Source organism: Asterias amurensis, chromosome 3 (assembly GCF_032118995.1).
Source record: "Asterias amurensis chromosome 3, ASM3211899v1".
In the NCBI taxonomy this organism is placed as follows: domain Eukaryota; kingdom Metazoa; phylum Echinodermata; class Asteroidea; order Forcipulatida; family Asteriidae; genus Asterias; species Asterias amurensis.
The window spans coordinates 23,391,473-23,418,507 of record NC_092650.1 but is presented as its reverse complement, the minus strand read 5'-3'; the positions used below and the strand labels follow the sequence as shown (position 1 = coordinate 23,418,507).

At 38.8% G+C, this 27,035-nt stretch overlaps 2 protein-coding genes across 2 annotated transcripts; both read right to left on the bottom strand.

Moving 5' to 3' along the window:
• Positions 1-711: 711 nt before the first annotated feature.
• LOC139934782 (fucolectin-3-like) lies at positions 712-7,548 on the bottom strand. Its single transcript, XM_071929187.1, has 6 exons — positions 7,392-7,548; positions 5,657-5,758; positions 4,653-4,748; positions 3,329-3,586; positions 2,230-2,262; positions 712-786 (listed from the first exon to the last, which is right to left on the bottom strand). The coding sequence occupies exons 1-6, from the start codon at positions 7,546-7,548 to the stop codon at positions 764-766; spliced, it is 669 nt and encodes a 222-aa protein (XP_071785288.1). The 3' UTR covers positions 712-763.
• A 10,715-nt stretch (positions 7,549-18,263) lies between these two features.
• On the bottom strand, positions 18,264-26,161 carry LOC139935195 (monocarboxylate transporter 13-like). Its single transcript, XM_071929671.1, has 7 exons — positions 25,852-26,161; positions 23,753-23,979; positions 22,621-22,917; positions 22,037-22,383; positions 20,486-20,714; positions 19,723-19,866; positions 18,264-19,009 (listed from the first exon to the last, which is right to left on the bottom strand). Exons 2-7 carry the CDS (start codon positions 23,925-23,927, stop codon positions 18,849-18,851), a joined length of 1,353 nt encoding a protein of 450 aa, XP_071785772.1. The 5' UTR covers positions 23,928-23,979; positions 25,852-26,161; the 3' UTR covers positions 18,264-18,848.
• Between the last annotated feature and the right edge of the window lie 874 nt (positions 26,162-27,035).

The window sequence follows — 27,035 nt, the reverse complement described above, 5'->3', positions numbered from 1 at the left end:
ATAGTCATAATGGACAGCTTAACATTTGAATTCCTCAGTCTATAGAGACAGTTACCGTTGTTATGTTAAATGGTTCGGGCAAGCTTTTGTGTAGCAACCTCTAGATGAGCAAATCCTTGTACCATTGTTCCATACAAATTCATTCAGATTTGTGCTTGGGTGTTCACCGTCTCTAACATATCTAACACGCAAAAGCTTGCCCCTGTATTAACTGGCTTAATAGTATGAGGAAATCAAATTTAAGAGGTAACTTGTATTCAAGCACGTCACTGTACCAGACAATATTAAAATCTAGCAAGCAAATTTATTATTCTATAGATTGTTAGGCCAAATAAAAAAAAATACCAGTTGATCGTCCGGATTTTTCAAAAGAGAGGAGGATGAGGGCCTTACTATTTACTATTTACTATTTTTTTTTCAAGATGGCCGCTAAGTATTTCAAATCAAACAGGCCACCAATTCTTCAGTTTGAATCAACCGCAAACAGGGTCGGATAACACTCAAAAGATTTGCTGGGAGACATTCACTAATATTGTTTTATGAAACATACGGTTACAAGTGTTCGAGGGCATCAAGTTAGATTCGGGAAAAGCTCCTAGGCCAGTCCTTTTGAAAAGATGGATTTTTTTCAAAAATCGAAAAAACAAAAGTTAATAATTTTTTTTTTTTTTTTGGGGGGGGGGGGGGGCCTTAGCTCCACACTATAGTGAACTCCATAATAACCAATGTAGAGATTGAACGGCATCGGCTGGATCATCTTGATTTAGATAACATAACAAGTCATTTCTGAAACAAATGGCAACATAAAATCTTATAAAACAAATTGCAATTATTATTAGTTTAAAATCAAGAATGTGGTTTTGTTGTTGGAGGATTTCAGTTTTTTGAGGGGTAGACTGGGCAATTACTTATCAGATGGACTCTCGTAAAGCGAAAACACTGTAAATCGCCAACGACCCACATGAGAGAAGAAAAGGATGGAAATTGCAGTTGAGATATGAGAGGAAAACCCAAGACAATTATCACAGGAAAAACCCACAGAGTCTCAGGTAGGGACTGAAATGAAAACCCAAACCCAATAGTGCCAACGGAGAAGAGAGAAAACCCAAGATAATTATCATAGGAGAAAACCCACACAGCAGGTAAGGTCTCAAAAGTGAAAACCCAATCTACATAGTGCCAACGGAGAAAAAAACAACGGGAGTTTCAGTTTTAGATGAGGGTGGAAAACCCAAGATAATTATCACAGGAAAAACCCGCAGTATGTCAGGTAAGGACTCAAAAGTGAAAACCCAATCTACATAGTGTCAACTGAGAAATCAACAATGGGAGTTTCAGTTTTAGATGTGGGTGGAAAACCCAAGAAAATTATCACAGGAAAAAAACACACAGTCGGGAAGGTCTCAAAAGTGAAAACCCAATCTACATAGTGTCAACTGAGAAATCAACAATGGGAGTTTCAGTTTTAGATGTGGGTGGAAAACCCAAGATAATTATCACAGGAAAAAAACACACAGTCGGGAAGGTCTCAAAAGTGAAAACCCAATCTACATAGTGTCAACTGAGAAATCAACAATGGGAGTTTCAGTTTTAGACGTGGGTGGAAAACCCCAAATAATTATCACAGAAAAAACACACACAGTCAGGAGGGACTAAAAATAAACCAATCCAAGGGCACTGAAGGGAGTTTTAGCTTTAGATGTTTTAGTTGGAGGAAACCCCAATATAAATATATCACAGGAAAAAAACACAGTCGGGAAAAACTACACGGTCAGGAGGGACTGAAAAACCAATCCACATTGTGCCAAAGGCGAAATGACACTTCATTTCAATTTAATTCAATATACATTATTTCCACAAAACATTTCCACATTATTATAGTAGTAGGCTGGTGGTTAAATTGGCTGCTCATTTTCCAAAAATGACCGAGAAAACCTATACATACAGGTATATATAAATTATAATAAACTGGCGGAAAATGCGTGGAGGCAAGGCCCAAAATTAGCCAGGTAGCTTGTAGCGGCTTGCCTTAACATAACAAAATAGAAGGGAGTTTTAGTTGTATAATGTTTAGAGAAAAACCCAGCAATATTCCAGAGAAAATACATGCATTTTAGGAAGGGAATGGACACACAATCCACATAGTGCCCAGACGTGATTAGAACATGGGCCCTAGAGGTTGAAGGCAAGGAAAGTTTCCACACCGATAACCCGACTACAAATTCTTACCTTTACGTGTGCCTCGCTTTGCCGTTTTTGGAGCTGTAAAAGAGCCATAATAGATTGATCATAAACGCCCGTACAGTTAAAACAAATTAAATACAAAATTGTTCTTTCATTGACAAATGAAGTATAGTGCGAACAAAATGTTTTACCATACCAAACACCATGGACGCACAACTTGCGTTATGTATCAGAACACAATGGATTTATCGATAGAATGACTTGACGGCTTCAAGAACTGATGGTTCCAATTTATCAGTAAGTACATGGATGCATATTCATCTCCTTAAAAAAGGTTCACATTTTGGAACCAAAAATGCCCCCTTTTAGCTATGTCAAATGGTCGTCAGGTGCAGAAATAGTTGTGCACGCGAAACTCGTTGGTGAAATTAAATATGACCGTTCAGCTCCTTAAAAGAGTACATTTGTTTTGACCTGACCCCCTCCCCCTCCTTAGCTATTTGAAACGGCCTAACTGTGATATAAAGGACCTTGACTTCCACCAGCCGATTTTACGAAACGCTAGGATTGATCCTATATTTCCAGTTAGGACGAGTAACTCATCCTAACTTAGGATGGGTATGTCCAACGTCCATGGTTACGGAACTTAACTCACCTTTAGTCCCAGCTTAGATACAAGGATTCTCACTAAACCTAAAATCAGATACACTTCATCATCCAAAGGTTTTTATCAGCAGTACCAAACCTTTGGAACACTCTTCCTTATCAAATACGTCATGCTAGTTCATTTCCGATTTCAAAATATCACTAAAAACACACCTTTCCAAACTTATTTTGCTTCTTAGGCTATTTATTTATTTCTCATTGCTTTGTAAATGTATTGTTAATATTTAAATGCTTGTTATTCTGTTGTAAAGCGTTGTGGTACCTTTTTTGTGTAAGAACGCTATATTAAATGCTTAGATTATTATTATTATATATTATCATTATTATTAATCCTAAATTGGAAAGAGTTTGGGAAAAATAATAGGCAGGGCATCGTAGTGCGGTGTAAACAGTGGCATAAATAAATATAACAAACATTACTTGGTACGGTTTTTAAGCCAGAGCGCTCCTTCAACGATTTTTAATAAGTCAATCTTACCAGCAATACCAGCGCACTCCTGAGAGGTATACTCCTGCACGTTCACCTCAGCAATCTGAAGAATGGCGAGAGTCACGTCTGGTCTCGATGGGTCAATATCAAGGCTGACATACCTGGCAATCACTGGTGGCTCGCAAAGAAACTCAACCACTGCTCCGTCTGTGGACTGTGATTCAGTCGCCGGTAATCCACACTGCTGATTCTGAATGAAGTCTGGGCTCAAACCAGCTCTGACTACTGCAGCTCTAAAGCGATTTTCTTGGAATGGGTAAAATAAAATGAAGACAACAATGAGGTCGACAACTTCCGACAAGTATTGTGTTTTAGTCTACTTTGGAAACGCAATGATTTCATTTATCTTTTAGGTGATGGGATATTCTTCCCAGAGTTTGAAAAATCTTTTAAAAACAAAGGACATAAAAAGGTAGCCCTACTGTAATCTCTATGCATTAAATAAGGGAACAAAATGGTAGCGACAAATTCTTCCGCGGCCGTTTAAAAATCGGCAGGGTCGAATTGCCGTGTGATAAAGGCCCAAACCGAAGGCGAGGGCCCTTTTCACACGGCAATTCGACCTGTAAGGTTTTAAACGGCCGTGAAAGAACTAGACGCTACCCTTTTATTCCCATTCATAAATACCTTTTTGGTTAAAAGGCGTATTAAAGTAAGACATTCTGTAAAACTTATCCGTTTCCTCGTGGTTTCCGACGTGCTTGAGCTCTGTTTGTTTCTACTTCTATGGAATGTACATGTTAAATGTTCATGTAAGACATCCGTGTGTTGCATGCCTATTTCCGACACTTTCCGGTTCCGTTCGTGCGCATGCGCCTATATTCTTGGTGCAACACGTTCTTGGCCCAGTTTCATGGCTCTGCTTACCTCCGAATTCTGCGCTTTTGATCACGATTCCCCGCTTACTTGCAGGCGCCGAATTTCTGCGCTAGCCTTGTAAGCCTAGAATGCCTATAGTAACGGGGAGTACGCACGCGCAGAGGCCAAAATTCGCCGCTAACCCGTGAAATACGCTTGCCGTAAGCACAAAATTCCCTGCTTCCGTAAGCGACGATTCTGTGCAAACGGTATAGCAGAGCCACGAAATTGGACCCTTGTTTTTTCTTTCACACACTACGCGACCAATTCACCACTGCATCGCCCGTAACAAGAAACGTCTTGCATCAAGATTAGCGCGGGGTATCCGCTCACAACCGGTTGTAAACACTGGTCATTATCAAAGGTTTAAACACCCCAACGCGACGCGCTCTCCACCAATAGGAATATCGAAACTGTCTGAGGTATTTATGAATGTAGTGTATCGGATCATTACCTCCACAGCAATTCCGTCTGAGAGACACGGTGATCTTTCCCATGCAGTGGTTCTCACCAAAGTCCACTTGCCACCAAGGATGCGGGTCATTTGTAGCTATAGTGGAGATACCAACAAGAAAATATACTAATCAATTAATAGACTGCTGCTCTCCAAACGTTGTGCTCGAAGGTTGTTAACTTCAAAATTCATTCCCGGTGTTTTATTTATTATTTGTTTCTTTGGTATTCTTATCATTTTTATGCGCTTTTGATTTGTTTATTACTTTGTTTGTATTGTAATTTCTCATATGGAAGAAGCGTCGTATTGACGAATAAATGAATTAAGGAATGAATGAAGGGATGGATGAAAGGATGAATAAATGAATAAATGAATACATGAATAAATGAATAATCATAATGACCAAATATATAAATAAGTAAATGAATAAATAAATAAAAGAACAAAATTTCAACCCATTAATTTTTCTCAACACCGTGTACATAATATTTCAATTAATTTTTTTTTTTTCAATTGAAGAATACATTTATTTCGATACTCTCATAAAAGAATAACAACGGTTACATGTATTACGGAGTAAAGCAAAACATTTCTCTAACATTTCTCTAAACATGAATAAACAAATAGAGTACGGGCCGTTTTTGGTAAACGTAAGAAAAAAGCCAGACAGACAAGAAAACGAGTCAACCAGACAGACAGACAGACAGACAGATAAACAGACAGACAAAAAGGAAAGATGAACATAATACATGACACAACGAATTCGCAATAGAAGCGACATTTACATAAAATTACATTATATAAATGTTTTTTGTGTCTTTTTGTATGTTACCAATTTATTTAACTTGTTGTATGACCTCCCGTAGCTCATTGAAACTGTTATATGATAGCAGTTTTTATTGGAGCTTATTTTATTGATGTATGGTGTTGCTGATGTTGGTGTTGAAGAAGTGGAGTAGTGTAACTCCCTAGAACTTAAATGAATGAATAAAGTTTTAGATTACCTGAATGGAAGTGACTGCCCAGATTTCCATCAACGGCCTCCGATGAATTGTAAAAACCAAATGTAGAGCTCTGATAAGCATGACTCCCACCAAGAGAAAAAGCTAGAAACACAAACACGTTCTTGATTTTAAAAACGTTACACTCTCAAAGTTGGTGGTACGGAAACGCTATGTATAGATACGTCGACTTTTCCGATGCAACTCGTTGGGAAGTAAAGCCCGGGTTCATACTTCCTGCAAATGCGAGTGCGAAGCGAATTTGACGTCAATTTGACGTCACAACCCTCCTTTCGCACCGATATTTGCAAGTTGAGGGGAGTTACCCACAGCTGCAAACTATTCGTTACGAATTTGTGACGTCAACATTCGTATCGCATTCGCATTCGTATGGAGTATGAACCGGGCTTTAGACGTTGAAATGCCATTGTGTGCGTGACAGGCCAATCAAACGCACGGTGGTTCACTTGGTGTTCCTTGTTTGATTGGCTGCATCATGCGCCACAGCTGCTCGTAAAGCTTTTACACGGTGTTATAGTAAAGTAGTTGGAATTATCCCCGGTCTGCCCCGGTTGCGCGTTCGAAAAGCTTTTGTCGTCATTCCAGGGGCTCACCCAGGTCAGCCCCCAGTGCCCTGCTTGTGGAGTGGGTCCCAGCTGGTCCCAGGTAAACGACGTCACTACGAGAGCGGGGAGTGGTCTTTGGTTTAGCTCTTGTCAAGGGCTCACCCGAGTGAGCACCGCGGAGTAGACCCAGGGAAGCTAAACGAACGCACCCTTTAATTCAATCGTAGTCATACGTACATGAATGCTAGAAGAGGACCACTAGTAAAAAGCACTGAACATGTTTGGTAATGGGAAACTTTAGACTATCTGCCAATCACCAAGAGAGGGCGCTCTTCACCAGGTAATGTCAACAACTTTGGAATAGGAGAAGCATGAGTGACGGTCACTGACAGCAAATACCTTGTGTTTTGCGTGTTTTTGATTTTGTATTTTAGATTTAGCCACACTGTATTTTGTTTTTCATAACACATTGCCAGCATAAACCAAACTGTTCTGGAACAGGACGTACTGGACACGAGTTCCCCAAGGATGACAAGCGTTGTGCATGAGATTTTGGGAGAGTTTCTTCTAGGGTAACTAGCAAAAATTCCAAAATGCTGACCTACCAAAAATTGAAAAGAAATCTGAAGTTTAGTTGTATGACAATGTATCTGATTAAATTTTCAATAGGCTGAGAGACTTCTAAATATTTTTTGAGTGTTTTTGAATTTTTAGCATTTACCATTGTTTGCTATAGGAGTTGTGCACCCTTACCTGGTAGGTCTGCTGCCCTCTAGTGGCAGAGCTTTCAAAAAGTCCCCCATTGCCAAAGACCATCAGTCTCACTCGGTGTATCCCAACAATGCATAAAATAACAATTATTTGAAAATTTTGACTTAATATTAGTCATCGAAATGCAAGAGAATAATAACATAAATCACTCTTGTTTTACTTGGTGCTTTCAGATGCACAACAAAAGGCTTCAGCTGAAGTCTTTTATTATTTGAGTGAGAATATACATCTTTCTCAAAAACTACGTTACTTCAGAGGGTGCCGTTTCTCACATTGACTTATACTATCAACAGTTCCCCATTGCTCGTTACAAAGAAAGTTGTTACAACAAAATTGAGTAATTACCAATAGTGTCCAGGGCCTAATAAGATAACGGAATAATATTTTCAGATTGAGCTTACCTGTTGAAGAGCCGACTAGCTCCACAGTCACTTCAGCAATATGAAGTACAGCGTCAGTGACGTCTTGTCTGGATGGGTCAATATCCACGCTGATATACGTGGCCAGCACAGGTGGCTCACACGTAAATGCAATCATTGCACCTGGGAGAGACTGCATTGCAGTTGCCGGATATCCACAACGCTGATTCATCGTGTAGATTGAATTGACGCCAGCTCGGACCACTGCACCTATGAAGCGGTCTCCTGTTCACCGCACCCCAATACCAACAACAACATCATCAACAACATCAACACCAACAACAACGACGACGACGACGACGATATGACGATGACGACGTCGACGACGACGACGACGACGACGACGACGACGAAAACGACAACGACAACAACAACAACAACAACAACAACAACAACAACAACAACAACAACAACAACAACAACTACTACTACTACTACGACAAAGACAACGACCGTGAGACAACGTCAACGACAACAACAGCGACAACGACACTAACAACACGACAGCGACGACCACACTCAACAGACAAACAACACCCGAAAACCTCGGTAGTCTAGTTGGTAATACACTGCTCTAGAATTGCAATGGTCGTGGGTTCGAATCCCACCCGAGTAACATGCCTGTGATATTTTTTTCACAGGACTTGGGAAAGTACTGAGTATACAGTACTAACACCCATCGGTGAATGGCTAAAAACACAAATAATGAACACCCGAAAAGTAAATAGTTTTGAGAGAAAGCAAGCGTTATAGAGGAGAAACAGCAGATACTTGGAAATTACAGTAATTTTAATACACAAGCTTATAACCAAAATTAATACTAAAAAACCTACTAGTGACGCTGCCCGCGGGCATCGTGTTTAAAAAAAAATGCATGGAAGTGTCGTGGCCGAGCGGTTAAGAGCACCGAATTCAAACTCTGGTGTTTCTGATCAGCAGAGTGTGGGTTCGAATCCCAGGTCGTGACACTTTGTGTCCTTAAACAAGACACTTAACCATTGATTCGTCCTTCGGATGGGACGTAAAGCCGTTGGTCCCATGTGTTGTGTAACGCATGTAAAAGAACCCAGTGCACTTTTCGAAAAGAGAAGCGGTTCGCCCCGGTGTTCTTGGCTATGGCTTCTTTTTGCGCTGTAGCACCTTGTAAACCCGTATACGGTGCTAAATAATTGGGTCTCAAAGTTCATCACTGCAATAACCTATCTTTCTCTGAAAGTTTGTATATACCCAGCGCCTTGAGTACCTTGTTTGGTAGATACGTGGGCTATATAAGACTTCGTTATGATTATGTTAACCGGTGAAACATGTGGCCGCCTGATAAAGTTGCAAGGAGAGACCAACACAAAACTAAACTTTGAGGCAAGCTTAACGGCAGATTCATAGGCCACAATGTGACGTCAGTGTTCAGGTGCCACTGCGGCATGCAGAGTTTCTGTTCCCTCCATAATGGCAAAGTGTGTACAAACTACTTCTGATAGCGCCCTCTTTTGAGTCGTACTCCTTCAGCCGACGTTCATTTCATATGTGGGGTTACAGAATCTCAGCCGGGCAAATTTCCCTGGGACATCAATGACCGAACAATAGTTAAACTATTACTTAATATTTACCACAGCAGTCTCTTCTGAGTTGGACGTTGATTTTACTCACGGTAATCTCACGTGGTATTTTCATCTGCCACCAAGGGTGTTGGTCACCAGCTGGCAATAACAACAGTTAATACTGTATTGCGTGAGCACCACTACAATAGGTTATGGAAAATATTTACTTACACACCGGGGTTTAAGGAAAATGGACGAGAAAGTGTAGATACGTGGCTATAGAAGTGCCGAACTCTTTTAATGTATAGGAGTGAAAATTGCACTCTCTTATCCAAGTTGTGTGAGTCTCGCTCTTTTGAGAGTGGAGGTCAATCTGTGTCACTCTTTTTGAGTGAAAATGCAACAAACTTCACTCCAAATCGAGTTGAAAGTACCTGTCTTTCACTCTAAAACGAAGTTACCGTCTTTCACTCTAAAAAGAGTTGTCCGCCAATTGGCTCTTTGCAAGAGTGGTATAGCGAAGAAAACGAGTGATTTTGCACTCTTTTACACTAATAGGCAAGGCGAGTATATTGTACACTACATCTACACTTCAAAGTAAATCTATTTTCTGACTGAAACTATTTCCCCGAACTTTGTACTTTGTATAATCTACACTTTCATTAATAGAGTGACGTCACAGAGACAGTATTAAAAAAAAACACGATAAAAAACATTAGTATCATTCCCAAGATCTTTTAGAGGGATTTGAAGATGTTTTTAGTCATACTAATTAAAAAATAGTATACAAAATTGAGTGGAATAGGAGGAATACTATTGCAAGGTAACATTTGGACTGTTCCATTTCACGAGGCGAAGCCGAGTGAAATGGAACAGTCCAAATTTTACTGAGCGATGATATTCCTTCCATTCCACGAATTAAAGTCACTCAAAAGTTTTATATAACTGACTTTGTCATTTGATGTATTTTAAAAGTATAATATTATGAAAAATCTCACAAATTACTGGTTCGGAACAAACGACCATAAATTATATAGCGCCGCGTAGCGGCAACAATGCACAAGTTTAATAGCAATCGGATCACAACCTTTTGCACAAGTGCTCCTTTGTTTTAGCAGCGGCACGGCGGCGCTGTACTGCTCAAAAACATTGGGAACAAGGATGATCCTAACTGTTGAATGGGAAATGCTATTCCCCATGGGCAAATAGGTCTTTTTGATCGCCGGTGCGGATGGGAGTATTAGTGAATGTCACGTGAAGTAAGTTCCCCCAATCAAATGACAAGGATCTGTATGTCAGTTATATAATATTGTTTTAGTTTTGGGGTAGTTGTTTTGATAATTGCAGGCAACAAAGTCGCCCCCTTGGCAAAGTCGCCACTCACTTACAAAGTAGCCCCCTCTTAAAGTCGCCCCTTTCAAAGTCGCCCCATGCGAGGCTGGTTGTCCAATATCCAATATCAAACTAACTTCTACTTTTCCCTAATCATTACTTACGTTCAGTGTGTGCAAATGTATCCAAATTACCGTCTATAGAAAGACTAGCAAGATGCGGATACAACGAGGTTGTATCACTGCTTCGTGATGTCGACTTGTCAATAATAGAGAAAGCTGAAGAATATTAAAGGATATTTAATATTGTAATATAGTAATAACTAAAGTTATGTTAGTGCAAAAACATTTTCAATACGCTTTACGTTACAGAATTGGAAAGGAAAAACTCGTCTAAGATCACAGAGCTACATAAAACTTTGTACACAGTCTAATGATAACGATAGTAGGAATTTTTGATGAGAAATAAATAAATCCAATTTCCCTATTGGAGTTTATTGCCCAGTGAGCGTTTTATTCATTTTGTTTTAATCGATGTATTTGCAAAATATGTAATCGTTTTTTCACCTTTTTTTTTCTCGTGACCCAGATGGCCGAACGACCTCAAACTTCTATACAAGTTTTGACCAGTCTTCTTGGTAGGTGTGACCAAACATAATTATGCATAAAATAACGAACCTGTGAAAATCTTGACTCATTGGTCGTCGAAGTTGCGAGAGAATAATGGAAGAAAAAACACAATTTTCGCACAAATTGTGTGCTTTCAGATGCTTGAATTCGAGACCTCACTTGATGAGTTCGCTTTTCAATTTAAATATTTTTAGCGAGAAATTACTTCTTTTCCAAAAAACTACGTTACTTCACAGGGAGCCGTTTCTTGCAATATTTATACTATCAACAGCTTTCCGTTGCTCGTTATACCAAGCAAGTTTTTGTGCTTACAATTGTTTTGAGTGGTTGCCAATAATGTCCAGCACATTATAGCACATTAGTTTTCTTATGTCTTATGTCGTATGTCTTAAATCAAATTGTTGTATTAATCCTCAGACTGCTGCACGCTCAAAAGGCTTTTTTTTCATTCACAAAACCTCTACCTTCGCAGTTACCCGGTCATACAGCACAAGTGTGTAAAGCGACTCGAGCAAGACCTTTATCGCGGTGTGGCCATCTTGATTTAACTCCATTCCAACTCATTGTTACCAAACTGAGGCTGGACGAAATGATAGTCTGGTGCCATGCGTAATGAATAAAAGCATACATTACTATTATTGGAAACAAGGAACATGACCAAGATGGTGACAACATGATAAAGGTCTATAATATTTTCTTTTGATGATAAACAAACCGCCTTGGTTGGCATGGTCGGCCGAATGTTAGTAAAACACTCAATCGTAAAAAAAATCTGCAAATTTTCAATCCAATAAAATACCTCTCATGATAAGTTGTTTTGTTTTAAACAAAATCAACAAAGTTTGTAACATTGTTACCCCCAAAAAACGATTTTTCTCTTGATTTGCGCTTTCCATAGTTTCCAATCTGGGTTGACAAAAACTAGGGCTGTGACTTTGCAAAAGAAAGGTGTTTAGGCCGTGTCCAACTGGGCCGAAAGGGTGGCTACGGCTAACGGTTTAGATTTCCGCGTCATCATGACGGTCATGTTCTTTCAATTATAATTTAAACAGATGATTTGTATTATACCAAACTTGCAATTTGATTTAAAAAAAAAACAAAAAAACTTGCTATTATGGGTATTTTTCATTTTTGAAGGAATTTTATTTTAAAAGATATAAATATCCAACCTTTGATATTATCTCTTGTGTTTTCATCTTCTTGTGATCAAACCAGCCATTTCCCTCCACTCCCACCCCCCCCACCCCGCTCTTATCTCACTCTGCATCGTTTACCCCCTGTATTTTGCTGCTTGCTTTCTAAAACTCCTGCCCCCTCTCTCTCTCACTCTCTTCATGTTTTTCCACTTCTCTCATTGCTTATTTATTATTACATGTATATCTGTTCATGGATGATGTCGTGTCATTTAGCCTTCGCGACTCTGCTAGGGTCGAAACGTCAGGCCATTAACTAATTTGTTTGCATGTCTACCATAGGTGCTTTTGGTTGGTAAGCACTATGCAATAACCTTTTCTTTTTGTCAGCTTCAAAGCTCATATATTTTATCTTTTTTACAGTTGACTTGTTATAATAACACTAATTATAGCGGGAATTAGCACTTTAATTTGAACCAACTGCAAGCCATAGTTAGTATTGCACTTAAAGGCAGTGGACACTATTGGTAGTTGTCAAAGACCAGTCTTCCCACTTGTTGTATCTCAACTTATGCATAAAATAACAAACCTGTGAAAGTTTGAGCTCATTTGGTCGTCGAATTTGCGAGATATGAATAAAATAAAAAAACACCCCTGTCACACGAAGTTGTGTGCTTTCAGATGCTTGATTTTGAGACCTCAAATTCTAAATCGGAGGTTTCGAAATCAAATTCGTGAAAAATTCATTCTTTCTCGAAAACTACGTTACTTTAGATGGAGCCGTTTCTCACAATGTTTTATACTATCAACAGCTCTCCATTACTCGTTACCAAGTAAGTTTTTATGCTAAAAATTATTTTGAGTAATTACCAATAGTGGCCACTGCCTTCAAGCGATGTAACTCTTTTCCACGCACTGGTGACTATTTGCTAAAAAGGCATGCATTGTTATAATTACTGGCAATTGTTTGGTGTTGTTCCCCTTTAGCTGATTAGTACTCTTAGAAACAGCACAAAGGAAGTTGGGCGCAATAAAAATTGCATATATTATTACTATTGTCATAATGTGTTTTCATTACAATGATGCCTGCCGCTGCAACTTTATATACGGCACTTTCAGACTAATCGTCTAATTAACCCCTAGTTTTCTAAACATCCAAGAGGGAAATTACTTTAAAAAAACTTTGTCTTTGCCCTAGCTCTATTTGCCCTCTACCGTATATGTTGTTATTTTGTGCTTTCATCTGCTTGTGGTCAAACCAGCCCTTCCTCCAACCCCCACCCTCCATTATTCCCCGCCCTCCCTCTCTTCATGTCTCCCCTGTATGCTTTATTTCCATCTGACTGCATAATGTGTGCATTGTGTTGTCTTGCCTGGGGTGGATTTAACAAAGAGTTAGGACTAGTCTTATCTCGAGTTAGGACCAGTTACTCGTCCTAACTTAGGACTATCCATGCAATTTGTATATCTCCTAGGACTAGTCCTAAGTTACTCTTTGTGAAATCGACCCCTGGTCACTCAGCCTTCGACAAAAGACTCTGCTAGTATCAAACGTAAGGCCGTTAACCATTTGTTTTCATTCTTACCACAGGTCTTTAAGCAGTTTGCAACAGCTAATACAATTTTCACAACTTTCAATTGTTATGAATTGAAATTCGATGCATTGAAGGCAGTGGACACTATTGGTTGTGTGCTTTTTGTCCGAAAATACTTTATCCTATAATGACGCATTTGGTTGGAAATGTAAGAGGAGCAATAAGATTCATCTTACAGGATCACCATAGTGATTTGTATTGTGACATCAAACTTTGCTTAACTTTAAGGACCCGAGTGGAAACAAGTCTGAGTTTATTGGCTTTCTGTGGGCTTTCCTTTGATAATTCTTTTGCAGTATGTCTATCTGGTGTTTATTTTTATTTCCTAATCTTTTCCCCTGCTGTTGCTTTTTTAATACTTCAGGATTTCTATTGATTAAGTTTGTTGTTGAATGTTTTTAAGAATGTTTACTCCCGCTATACAAGTTTTGGTTATTGTTATTGTTATTGTAATTGTTATTGTTATTGTTATTGTTATTGTTATTGTTATAGTTATAGTTATTGTTATTGTTATTGTTATTGTTATTGTTATTGTTATTATTATTTGAGTATGTATGTTCGGCAATGTTCTTGATGATTTTTTATCCAAATAACTGCAATTAATCATCAATCAACTTATACAACAAAAACCTCAAGATCATTCTCAGCGCTTCGTGAAATTGAGCCCTGGACAGTCACTGGTCGGGTTGAGCAATATTATGTGTTCATTTAGTATTGCTCGATAACTTGATGCTTCGGTGGTGGTGGGGGGGGGGGGTGGTCTGTGACTGTTTTTGAGCGAGCACTTACGTTGGATCGGTTACGGGATTAATATATAATATTTATGCAAAATATTTCAATTGTTTAAGGTCACACTTCAAGGTACTCTGGGGAGACAACTTATAACCTACAATGATAAAGTTTACAACATTAGAGTGCAATGTAATTTTTATACACTTTTAGCGGAAGCTTAAATATTCTATCAATTAGCACATGAATTAATAAAGCGTTTCGTCAACGTAGGCCGTACATTTTTTAAAAGCTTTAAATTAAAGATCTGTTTGACCTCAACGGTGTATTTGTGGATGGTGTAAGCCCAATAATGGTAGATAACAGTGCAACAGGTTGGCAAAAATGTCATAAAGCACAATATTTTAACAAAAAACAATATTTTAAACAACAATTCTTTTACAAGACTTTTACAATCAATCAGTAAAATTTGTAACGGCGTCTCATTTGAATCTGTGGATTTCAAAGTATTGATGAGTGAAATTAACATAACGCACATTTTATCAAAAGTAGTACTTTAAAGGCAGTGGATTGGTAAGCATAAAACCTTTCTTGGTGACGAGTTACGGGGAGAGGTTGATGGTATAAAACATTGTGAGAAACGGTTCCCTCTGAAGTGACGTAGTTTTCGAGAAAGACGTAATTTTCCACGAATTTGATTTCGAGCTCTCATAATAGAACTTGATCGTCTCGAAATCAACCATCTAAACGCACACAACTTCGTGTGACAAGGGTGTTATTTTCTTTCATTATTATCTCGCAAGTTCGTTGACCGATTGAGCTCACCTTTTTACAGGTTTGTTATTTTATGCATATGTTGAGATACACCGACTGTGAAGTTTAGTCTTTGACAATTACCAATAGTGTCCACTGCCTTTAAGGAAACAAGTGTGAATTTGATCGTTTATGATACCTGAACTAGTTTTGCCATAGAAAACAACAATACCAGTATTGTATAACTTATACTTAAAGGCAGTGGACACTACTCAAAACAATAGTTAGCATAAAAACTTACATTGTAACGAGCAATGAGGAGCTGTTGATAGTATAACATATTGTGAGAAACGGCTCCCTCTGAAATACCGTCATTTTGAGAAGTAAGTAACTTTCCACGAATTTGATTTCGAGACCTCAGAATTAGTTTTAAGGTCTCGACATCAAGCATCTGAAAGCACACAACTTCATGTGACAAGGGTGTTGTTTTTTTCTTCCATTATTATCTCGAAACTTCGACGACCAATTGAGCTCAAATTATCACAGGTTTGTTATTTTGTGCATATTGTGTTGAGATACACCAAGTGAGAAGACTGGTCTTTGATTGAACTAATTTTTGCTGGAATTGACTATTAATATTGAAATGAATGTAATGATCAAGTAGCTTACCAGCAAGTTCACACAGGACGCACTGATAAAATGCGCACATAGCGACCAGCAACGAAAACAGAAACATTCTCCAAGCAACTCCGAAAGTCAGGCGAAAGAAATTGCAGGTGTTCATTCTTGTTGTTTTCCCCGCTTGCTCTGACGACTATCCAGACACTACAGGTTCACCGTGGCGTAGAGGTAATAATATCCAATTCACGATTAAGCGCTTGCTATACGTTGCTAACGGTCATGTTACTCTGGTAACTAACGTCAAACCATCGATATCTGCGCATACTGTCACGTTTCCGATCCCCAATGTACAGCCATGGCTTATTTTTATACTCAATATTTTAGGTTTATTACAGAATTGTTTCTGCTTTCAAAACAGTTATCATAACCCATTATATAGATGTACATACAACTTACAAACCTGTAACAGTTTATAATCGATTGGCAATCTGGGTCACGAGAAAATAGTGGAAACCTAATTAAAAATTTCGCTTGACATCTACGATTTTTGTTTAAAAACAAAAACGCCTACTTTGGGTGACAAACTCAAAATGGGAAATTAGTTTTATCATAATGGATAAAACACTGGCATGACGGCCACTTGTCCGATCGACCGCCGAATATTCCACTGCACAGAAAGAAACATGATTGTAAAATTAATAGTAAAAAACCCAGAGTGATATTCATTGACATAATTTATGTTTTATTACAAAAACCATCAACCCCATATATACCATCCTATAATTTATGCAGCGTGGACGACTCCACCGCCCTCGTCCACTGTTGCAAGGCCTTGCCTTATGATGTTTTTCACTATTGGTAACTACTCAAAATAATGATTGACATAAAACCTTACTTTGGTGACGAGTATTGGGGAGAAGGTTGATAGTATAAAACATTGTGAGAAACGGTTCCCTCTGAAATACCGTCATTTTGAGAAGTAAGTAACTTTCCACAAATTTGATTTCGAGACCTCAGAATTAGTTTTAAGGTCTCGACATCAAGCATCTGAAAGCACAAAACTTCATGTGACAAGGGTGTTGTTTTTTTCTTCTATTATTATCTCGAAACTTCGACGACCAATTATTGAGCTCAAATTATCACAGGCTTGTTAGTTTGTGCATATTGTGTTGAGATACACCAAGTGAGAAGACTGGTCTTTGATTGAACTAATTTTTGCTGGAATTGACTATTAATATTGAAATGAATGTAATGATCAAGTAGCTTACCAGCAAGTTCACACAGGACGCACTGATAAAATGCGCACATAGCGACCAGCAACGAAAACAGAAACATTCTCCAAGCAACTCCGAAAGTAAGGCGAAAGTAATTCCAGGTGTTCATTCTTGTTGTTTTCCCCGCTTGCTCTGTCGACTATCCAGACACTGCAGGTTTGCCGTGGCGTAGAGGTAATAATATCCAATTCACGATTAAGCGCTTGCTATACGTTGCTAACGGTCATGTTACTCTGGTAACTAACGTCAAACCATCGATATCTGCGCATACTGTCACGTGTCCGATCCCCAATGTACAGCCATGGCTTATTTTTATACTCAATATTTTAGGTTTATTACAGAATTGTTTCTGCTTTCAAAACAGTTATCGTAACCCATTATATACATGTACATAAAACTTACAAACCTGTAAAAGTTTATAATCGATTGCCAATCTGGGTCACGAGAAAATAGTGGAAACCTTATTAAAAATTTCGCGTGACATCTACGATTTTTGTTTAAATACAAAAACGCCTACTTTGGGTGACAAACTCAAAATGGGAAATTAGTTTTATCATAATGGATAAAACACGGGCATGACGGCCACATGTCCGATCGACCGCCGAATATTCCACTGCACAGAGAGAAACATGATTGTAAAATTAATAGTAAAAAACCCAGAGTGATATTCATTGACATAATTTATGTTTTATTACAAAAACCATCAACCCCATATATACCATCCTATAATTTATGCAGCGTGGACGACTCCACCGCCCTCGTCCACTGTTGCAAGGCCTTGCCTTATGATGTTTTTCACTATTGGTAACTACTCAAAATAATTATTGACATAAAACCTTACCTTGGTGACGAGTATTGGGGAGAAGGTTGATAGTATAAAACATTGTGAGAAACAGCTCCCTCTGAAGTGACGTATTTTTCGAGAAAGAAGTAATTTTCCACGAATTTGATTTCGAGACCTCAGATTTAGAATTGGAGGTACCGAAATCAACAATCTAAATTCACACAACTTCGTGTGATAAGGGTGTTTTTTTTTATCTTTCATTATTTTCTCGCAACTTCGACGACCATTTGAGCTCAAATATTTACAGGTTTGTTATTTTATGCACATGTTGAGCCACACCAAATGAGAAGAATGGTCTTGGACAATATTACCAAAAGTCTCCACTGTCTTTAATAGAACAATCAGAGTGATATGTACATATTTTTTTAATGTTTTATTACAAAAACCATCAACCCCTACCCTCAAACATTTTATACAACGTGGACGACTCCACTGCCCTCGTCCACTGTTACAAGACCTTGCCTTGATATTTTTCTAGATGAATGATGAATGGGTCATAAAAAGGGTATCATTTCTACTCAGTATAGCTTTTTAAAGAAATCCGTTTGTTGAACGAAAACGTTTTCTGTCCATACTTATGAGTACTTTGAACAGCGGTGGCTTTTTGGCCAATCTAAATTAATTGTCACCCTCGGACCAAAGATATAGGCCTACTACATAATTACTCACAATATTAAGTGGGGTCGACCGCAAGGCATGATCGTGAGTTATTTACACAACACAGTCATGTAAATGCCTTTTTAAAACGGAATGTTCGAACTTTATAATGAGACAAAAAGTTGGCATCAACAAAATGTGTTTTCGAGTTGTCCAGAGTTATCCAGACCAGCTGGACTTGTCGAAGATTTGAGTGGAAAAAAAACATAGACTTGAAATAAAGTCTTTGTTTGACTTATTTGCGTGCCTATAGGTGATGCATAATACGTCTGTACTCATACGATGTGTGGTGCTGTAATGAAATGAACTTGACCAACTCTAGGCATTTGCAAGTTCAAGGCACTTTTCGGTTGTTCCTTCTTCGTTTTTTTTTCCACGTCAATTTAATCCTTCTCCGGACGGGTATTGCCAACATCAGAGCAACAGAACATGCGAATGTTGCCAGTACGACAAGCAAGCTAAGTGTGTAGTCTCCGGTCAAGTCGTAAAGAACTCCTGAAAACAAAAACAAAGCAGTAAATAACAATCCAGTATTGCATAGTTAAGACCGGTACACCCTATACCAAAACCAAGCCACGGCAAGTCGAGCCCAAAACCTATACAACACTGATAAGCGCAGTGAACAGGGAAGCTGCCTATTTTATTTATCATATATACTGTGATTCACTTTACCTTACAATAAAAACAAAGCAGTGATAAACATAACCAGCAAATTTGTAGGTTGGAACACTTTTAGGTGGAACAATCGTATGCCTCTACGCAATAAAAACCTTCTTCAAGCCTGGTATCGATTATCTTCATACATTATTTTATTTAACCTTCTAGTGTTAGTATTTAGCACGTTGATCTAATTGACGGGAATACAGCGAACCCTTGAGTGCTCATAATTCAAAGACACCATAGAAATTCAGCAAAGATTACGACTTGCCATTTTCGCTCATTAAGTGCCTGGGCCAAATTTCATAGAGCTGCTAAGCATGAAAATTTGCTTAGCATGAAATTTCTTTCTTGATGACAACAGGATTATAAACCAAATTTCCAAATGATTTTCAAGATAAGCAACCAACCCCTGATTACCAGTAACCAGCAATATGCAACAAATAGAAATTTTGTTGGTAATCCTCTTTTTATCAAGAAATTTAATGCGAAGCACATTTTCGTGCTAAACAGCTGTATGAAATTGGACCCTGTTCATAAGCAACACTTACCTGAAACCGGTGCACCAATTAAGACACCGATAGCATAAGGAATGTTCGGTATCATAACGACGATGTCTGCACCATATTCTCCAAAAAGTTCCAGGCCAGCTATAAAGCTCATCGTATAGCACGCAGAACGGAACAACCCCGTTACTACAAACAAACAATAACAAGGAACACAGAGATGAGGAGTGCGTTTTGGTGGTCGTAAGCATTAACTGTTTCGGTCATTGGTCAGTGTTTAACCAGTGGGCAACTCAACCGAAACAGTTATTGGTTACGACCGCCAAAAACGTACCTCTGTATGGCAGAGAAACCAACAACCTTTAACACTTTAATACATTTTCTTGAAAACACTTCCACATATGGTATAGATTGTATGATATCCTTACTCTGGTATAAATAAAGCTGTTTTGTGCTTGGCTGCGGCCAAATAAAAAACATACCAGTTGATCGTCCCCGCCCGCATCCTTTTGGAGGCCGCATCCTTTTTTTTACAACTTACTATTTTTTGATTTGCTCTCGAACATTTGTAACCGCCTGTTTCATAAAACAATATTAGTGAATGCCTATCAGCAAATCTTTTAGTGAAAGAAGAATTGATGGCATGTTTGATTTGAAATACTTAGCGGCCATCTTGAAAAAAAATAGTAAATAGTAACTAGTAAGGCCCTCATCCTCCTCTTTTTTGAACAATCCGGACGATCAACTGGTATTGTTTGTTATTTGGCCAAACAGCTATATGAATGTGTTTACTTTATGAACTACTCACATGCTGCGACTGTATACATAAGGGGAACTGTCCGCAGTAGTATCATTACACCAGAGGCAGCTCCACCGAGTAAGCTACCGGCAGCTACACAGTACAGTTTCAGGAAAGGAATACGACCTCCGAAGGCAGAGAAGCAACATTTCCCAATAATTTCACCGACAGCAAAGAGTACAAAAGTAATTGAAATCTGATTAGCCGTGAAGTGCAGGTCGTACTCCATGAAACTTGCCTGTAAAAGGGGCAGGAAACATGATTTGAAACATAGCATAAAAAAGGACCACATATTATGTTCTCTTTAGTGTTACTAAAAATATTCACGTTGCATTACAAAACATACGGAACCAACAGCTTTACGTCCCAGCCGACAGACGAAGCAATAATTGTTAAGTGCCTTGGTCTATAAAAATCGTTTGTAACCGTTTGTTATAAAATGCATATGGTTGGAAAGATGTTGTAAAAGTAGAATACAATGATCCACACAAGTATCACTCAAAATTGTACGGTTTTACTTTTACGTCGCGAACTAACACGGTCGGCCATTTATGGGAGTCAAAAAGTTGACTCCCATAAATGGCCAACCGTGTCAAAAAGTTGACTCCCATAAATGGCCAACCGTGTTAGTTCGCACAGTATAGGGAAAACCACGCAATTTCGAGGCACACTTGTGTGGATCATTATATTCTACTTTTAAACCGTGTGCATTTTAAAACAAACGGTAACAAACGCTTTTCAAAGACCAACTCGACCGATCCAAGGCAACGTGTTCCTTTAAGGACAAAACTGTCTCGACTCTCGAACCCACACTCTGTTGTACAAAAACACCAGGGCTTGAGTCCGGCGACGGTCTTGCGGAGGAATATGTCCGTGCAAGATACTATGTAAAATTGAGAAACTATCATTTAAAACCATTGAAAATACATAGGTTATTTAAATGGGCTGAATCGAAGTAAGGGGATGAGAAAAATGTCCAATTATTAACCTTCACAAAGCTAAAACTGTTGTTAAGAATAAACTTCGTTAAAGGAACACGTTGCCTTGGATTGGTCGAGTTGGTTAAAACAAAAGCGTTTGTAACCGTTTTTTTTTATAAAATGCATATGGTTGGAAAGATGTTTTAAAGTAGAATACAATGATCCACACAAGTTTGCCTCGAAATTGCGGGGTTTTCCTTCTACTGTGCGAACTAACATGGTCGGCCATTTATGGGAGTCAAAATTTTGACCCCCATAACTGGCCGACGTGTTAGTCGACGAGGTAAAAGGAAAACCACGCAATTTCGAGGCATGTTTGTGTGGATCATTGTATTCTACTTTTACAACATCTTTCTACCCATATGCATTTTATAAAAACGGTTACAAACGCTTTTCAAAGACCAACTCGACCGATCCAAGGCAACGTGTTCCTTTAAGGGTTGGTTGAATGCTAGTGGATGTATTTAAAACTATCTGATCAATGCGCTTCTAAAAACAATGCTTATCGTAAGTTACAATTTAGCTGGCAACAAGTATTTATAAAAAACAATTTCCGTTGAGTTAAACCTCTGTCTCTTACGAAATTTATGGCGACAAAAGTCCATCCAATGTTGAGGAGAACACCAGCTGTGAGCCATAGCCATGCTTCAGATTGATGAAGAAGTTTATAAATTCTCTTCCCTACAGTCTCTGTGACGACGCGTGGCTGATCACCGTCGTCCTTCTCCCCAATGTCGGTCTCCACCATTTTGTAGCCCCCTCCTTCTTCGGTGATGCTCTTCGAAGTTTCAACTTGTTCCGGTTCAACAATGAAACAGCCATGAACTAAAGTTATCACCAAACTTCCACCGCTGACAATGCGTAGGGCGTTTCGCCAGCCGTATGCTGATGTAAGCGTGTTGAACAGAGGCACAAATGTGAGAACGCCTATTACATGTATAATGAAAAGTAAAGCAAAACAAAATAAAACCAATAAAATAATGTAAAACGTTCGTTGAACACGAAATAATTTATTTAAGAAATAAAAAACAACTTTTTATAAAAAATTCTCTATTTACTTGTTTTCGGTATTTGTACGTGCTCTTACCCTGGACACGCCACGATAGGTGTTTGGAAACTGTTGTTTGAAATTTCTTAGTATTGGTTATTGGATGAGGTACTTACAGCAAGATGTACCCACTAAGGCCATCGCCAGGCCACGTGTGCAGCTCTTTCCTGGGAACCAGTGAACGACCAGCGTCATCACGGCTTGTACCACTGTACCTGCCCCGACACCAACTAAGATCCCAAACGTAAAGTATGCATAAAGAAGAGATGGAACAAATGACGTTGCTGCCAGTCCAATTGAAAAAATCACTGAGGAAACTAGAGTCATTGTGCGGAGACCAAAGCGAAGTATAAGAGGTGCACATAACGGGCCACAAATACCGAAGATCGCGTTTGCGATTGACCCAACCCATCCTGTAGTCAATGTTGGAAAATAAAGAAAGAACAAAACACAGTGAAGAGAAACATTTTAAGTGACTGTAAAATAGACCCTTGCAACTAAGAGTGCCGCAAGCGAAGTCGGAATAAACAAAAAGACGGACTGACAACAATGGGAGAAGGATGAGGCGGAGGAGGAGGAGGAGCGGGGGGTGGAAGAGGAGGAGAGAAGTTGGAGGGGAGGAGTTTGAGAGGAGGACTTGGAGGGGAGGAGTTTGAGGGGAAGGGGAGGAGTTTGAGAGGAGGAGTTGGAGGGGAGGAGTTTGAGAGGAGAAGTTGGAGGGGAGGAGTTGGAGGGGAGGAGTTTGAGAGGAGGAGTTGGAGGGGAGGAGTTTGAGAGGAGGAGTTGGAGGGGAGGAGTTGGAGGGGAGGAGTTGGAGGGGAGGAGTTTGAGAGGAGGAGTTGGAGGGGAGGAGTTGGAGGGGAGGAGTTGGAGGGGAGGAGTTGGAGGGGAGGAGTTGAGGGGATGGGGAGGGATGGAAGCTGAGTGAGTTTATTGCAAAGGTGTGTGATAATGTTTGTTTTTTCTTGAATGTAATTGATGGGCACCATGAGTTGACGGTTGAACTTGTTCTAGAATCATGCGTCGGAATTAGGGTACTCTGAAGTTGTTAGGGTAAAATACAATGTAAAGTCTGTGTTAATGTTTATAAACACATAATGTTAAAACCACTTTTTAATCGGTTTGACTAATAAACATTTTTATAATTTGATAACTGCTTACATAATTAGTCTGTATGATTCTAACTCACACAATAATCGGAACCTGTTTTAGGTACACAATTTATGCTTAACAACTAGCACGACTTACCCGTCAGAGCAGCACTGGTGTGAAATTCTTTCTGGAAACTCAAGAACAAAATACTGTAGTTATAAAGAGGTCCCATTACGATGAACAACTCCACAAAGGCGATGTATACCATCAAATACCGCTGGTGTTTCCTCAGTTCATTGCGAATCGTACTCGACTCACCGGAGTCGGCCATTTTGTTCACAATACTTTGCCAGTAAAAGGTTCTATATCCACTGTCCTGCAGTCTGCAAACAAACAAAGAGTAAGAAGACGTTCCAGATATTTCCATGCAAGTCCGTAAAAAAAATAACCTGATGTATTCAAAGTGTTAATAGTTATTTTATCGTCAGTCTCCTGACGATGGCTAGAGCAAGCTAGTCGAAATGTTGACACCAATATTCAGAACTGACTCCGCGGCAGTACGGTTAATTACGATCCTATAAGCTAAAATAGTAGTAGTCCAGTCTATTTTCTATACCATCCGCCTTGGTAATAGTTAAAAAGCAGGACAGTTTTTATCAGAACTGAGAAGTCTCCCGAACCCCTGATTATCTACTCCGCGGCAGTAGAGTAAAGCAAGACAGTCCTCTAAGAACAAACTCTACCTGACAAGTAGATACACACCTGGTGTTACCGCAAACCAAATATACACAGTTATTTTATTCTATTTGATCTATTCTGATTGTGAACCAAAGCAGTTCCCAACTTCTGTTTTACTTATTTACTGAGACCCTAACAATAAAACAGGTCTTCCCCCGTTGACTCACATTCGCAATGGTAACAATGGTCAGATAGTATATGAAAGTATAAACAAACAGATTTTATTGTCAGCAAACAATCCACCATCTTTAAACAAATCTTTATAAGCACATCGGTTGATTTCACAACGGGGTAAAACTATAGATTTGAAGTTAAGACCTTGCTTGCCTCAACTTAAGACTAGTCCTATCTATTAGAATTTCCTAGAACTACTCCTATAGCCAATGTGAGGAAGGATTAGGAAAGGAAGTTATAGGAAGGGTTTTGTGAAATCGACCCCTGGGACACCTTTAGTATAAATGTACGTAAATTATAGTTGTCATGTGCAGTGTACAAGGGGTCGATTTCACAGAACCCTTCCTAAGTCAAAGACCATTATTCTAATACTTAGTGTACCCCAAATATATACGCATAAAACAATATATCTGTGAAAATCTAGACTCAATTTGGTCATCGAAGGTTAGAGAATAAAAAAGGTTTGTCTGCTTTTCAGATGACACTACCTCGTTTCTCAAAAACTACGTTTATACTTTGGAGGGAGCCGTTTCTCACAATGTTTTGAACTAACAACATCATCCATTGGTCGTTTATCAGGTAAGTTTTTTATGCTTTTATTTTGTTTGAGTATTTACCAGAAGACTGCCTATGGGACACAGTAAATTTCGGTACAACCTTAGCCAAGACCCAAAACACAACAGATATTAAAAGATATTATAAAACAAAACCCAATGTAAAGACACAATAATTTACCCCAACAAGGTACATATTACAACGAACCGCGTTACTTCTATGCAAAAACAACGAGAACGTGCACTTTTGCTAGAATTACTTGGAACACGCAATCTAAAATAAAAACAAGGATAAGAAAAGGTACAAAGTCCAAGTCAGATCAAAGAATAATAATAGATTCAAATTAAAGACACTAGACACTATTGGTAATTATCAGAGACAAGTACTGTCTTCTCACTTGGTGTATCTCAACATATGCACAAAATAATACACCTGTGAAAATTTGAGCTTAATTGGTAGTCGAAGTTGCGAGATAGTAATGAAAAAAAAAAAACCTTGTCACACGGAATTGTGTGCTTTCAGATGTTTGATTTCCAGACCAGTCAAATTCTAAATCTAAGGTCTCGAAATCAAATTCGTGGAAAATTACTTCCTTCTCGAAAACTACGTCACCTCAGAGGGAGCCGTTTCTAACAATGTTTTATTCCACCAACCTCTCCCCATTACTCGTTACCAAGTAAGGTTTGATGTTAATAATTATTTTAAGTAATTACCAATAGTGTCCACTGCCTTTAAAAGAACCACATAACAATTATATAACACTTCCATACAGCAGAGTTTATACTTACCGAGTCCATGCTGTAACAATTTGAAGCGGGCAAAACTAAAAGTTGAACGTGAAGGAAGCCAATAGTAGACCTACTTTAAAATCCAAGAACTACTGGACGGGACACAATGTCTGTCTTACCACACTACCAATGATTCTGCAAGAGGTATCTTCGTTGAATGGGTGTGCTAGAAGACTCTTTGGGAAGCCACCGATAAAGATGATGAACACCATTAAACTAGCTTCTTGTATATCTGTCACACGTAATAATCACTCAAATCGGCAACCATTATTGTGGTTTATCCTGAATGTCGCAATGCGAGTTGTTGTTATCCGCCACCAACCTCCATCATAGCTTCAGGGGTCATCTAGGGTTGGTTCCGAACTGCAGTTTCTACTCCAAACTGCAGTTCTTTAAATAACCTGATAAATAGCCCGATAAGAAAGGCTTTATATAGGCTGTCTATGTGATTATAAATGATATTGAATGGCAAATGTCCATTAATTGTTTACCATTGATCAAAATTGTGGACCCGTAACATAATGTGCTGGAAGGTTGAATGGGAGTCTGCAAACTCAAATTTATGTCCAATTGGCCACAACGTTATGTTTCGAAAGCCCTTTTTGTTTTCCTTTTTCGTGACATTTTTGTTCCCCTTCCAAAAGCGGCTTTTGCTCGTTAGTATTGAATTGTCCAAATGATTAGAGGATAAACTTACAGCAATGCTTAAAGGCAGTGGACACTATTGGTAATTACTCAAAATAATTATTAGCATAAAACCTTTCTTGGTGACGAGTAATAGGAAGAGGTTGATGGTATAAAGCACTGTGAGAAACGGCTCCCTCTGAAGTGCCATAGTTTTCTAGAAAGAAGTAATTTCCCACGAATTTGATTTCGATACCCCAGATTTAGAACTTGATGTCTCGAAATCAATCATCTAAACGCACACAACTTCGTGTGACAGGGGTGTTTTTTACCTTCATTATTATCTCGCAAGTTCGATGATCGATTGAGCTCAAATTTTCACAGGTTTGTTATTGTATGCATATGTTGAGATACACCAACTGTGAAGGTGGACGCTTATTCTCAAACGTTTGGGGTTCATTGGTACACACTATTAGTATCCGAAGTAATAAGGCTACACTAAACTGGCAGCAACAGTCCTTACACTTCCCACGATTGGCCGTGTACACAATACAGCGTAT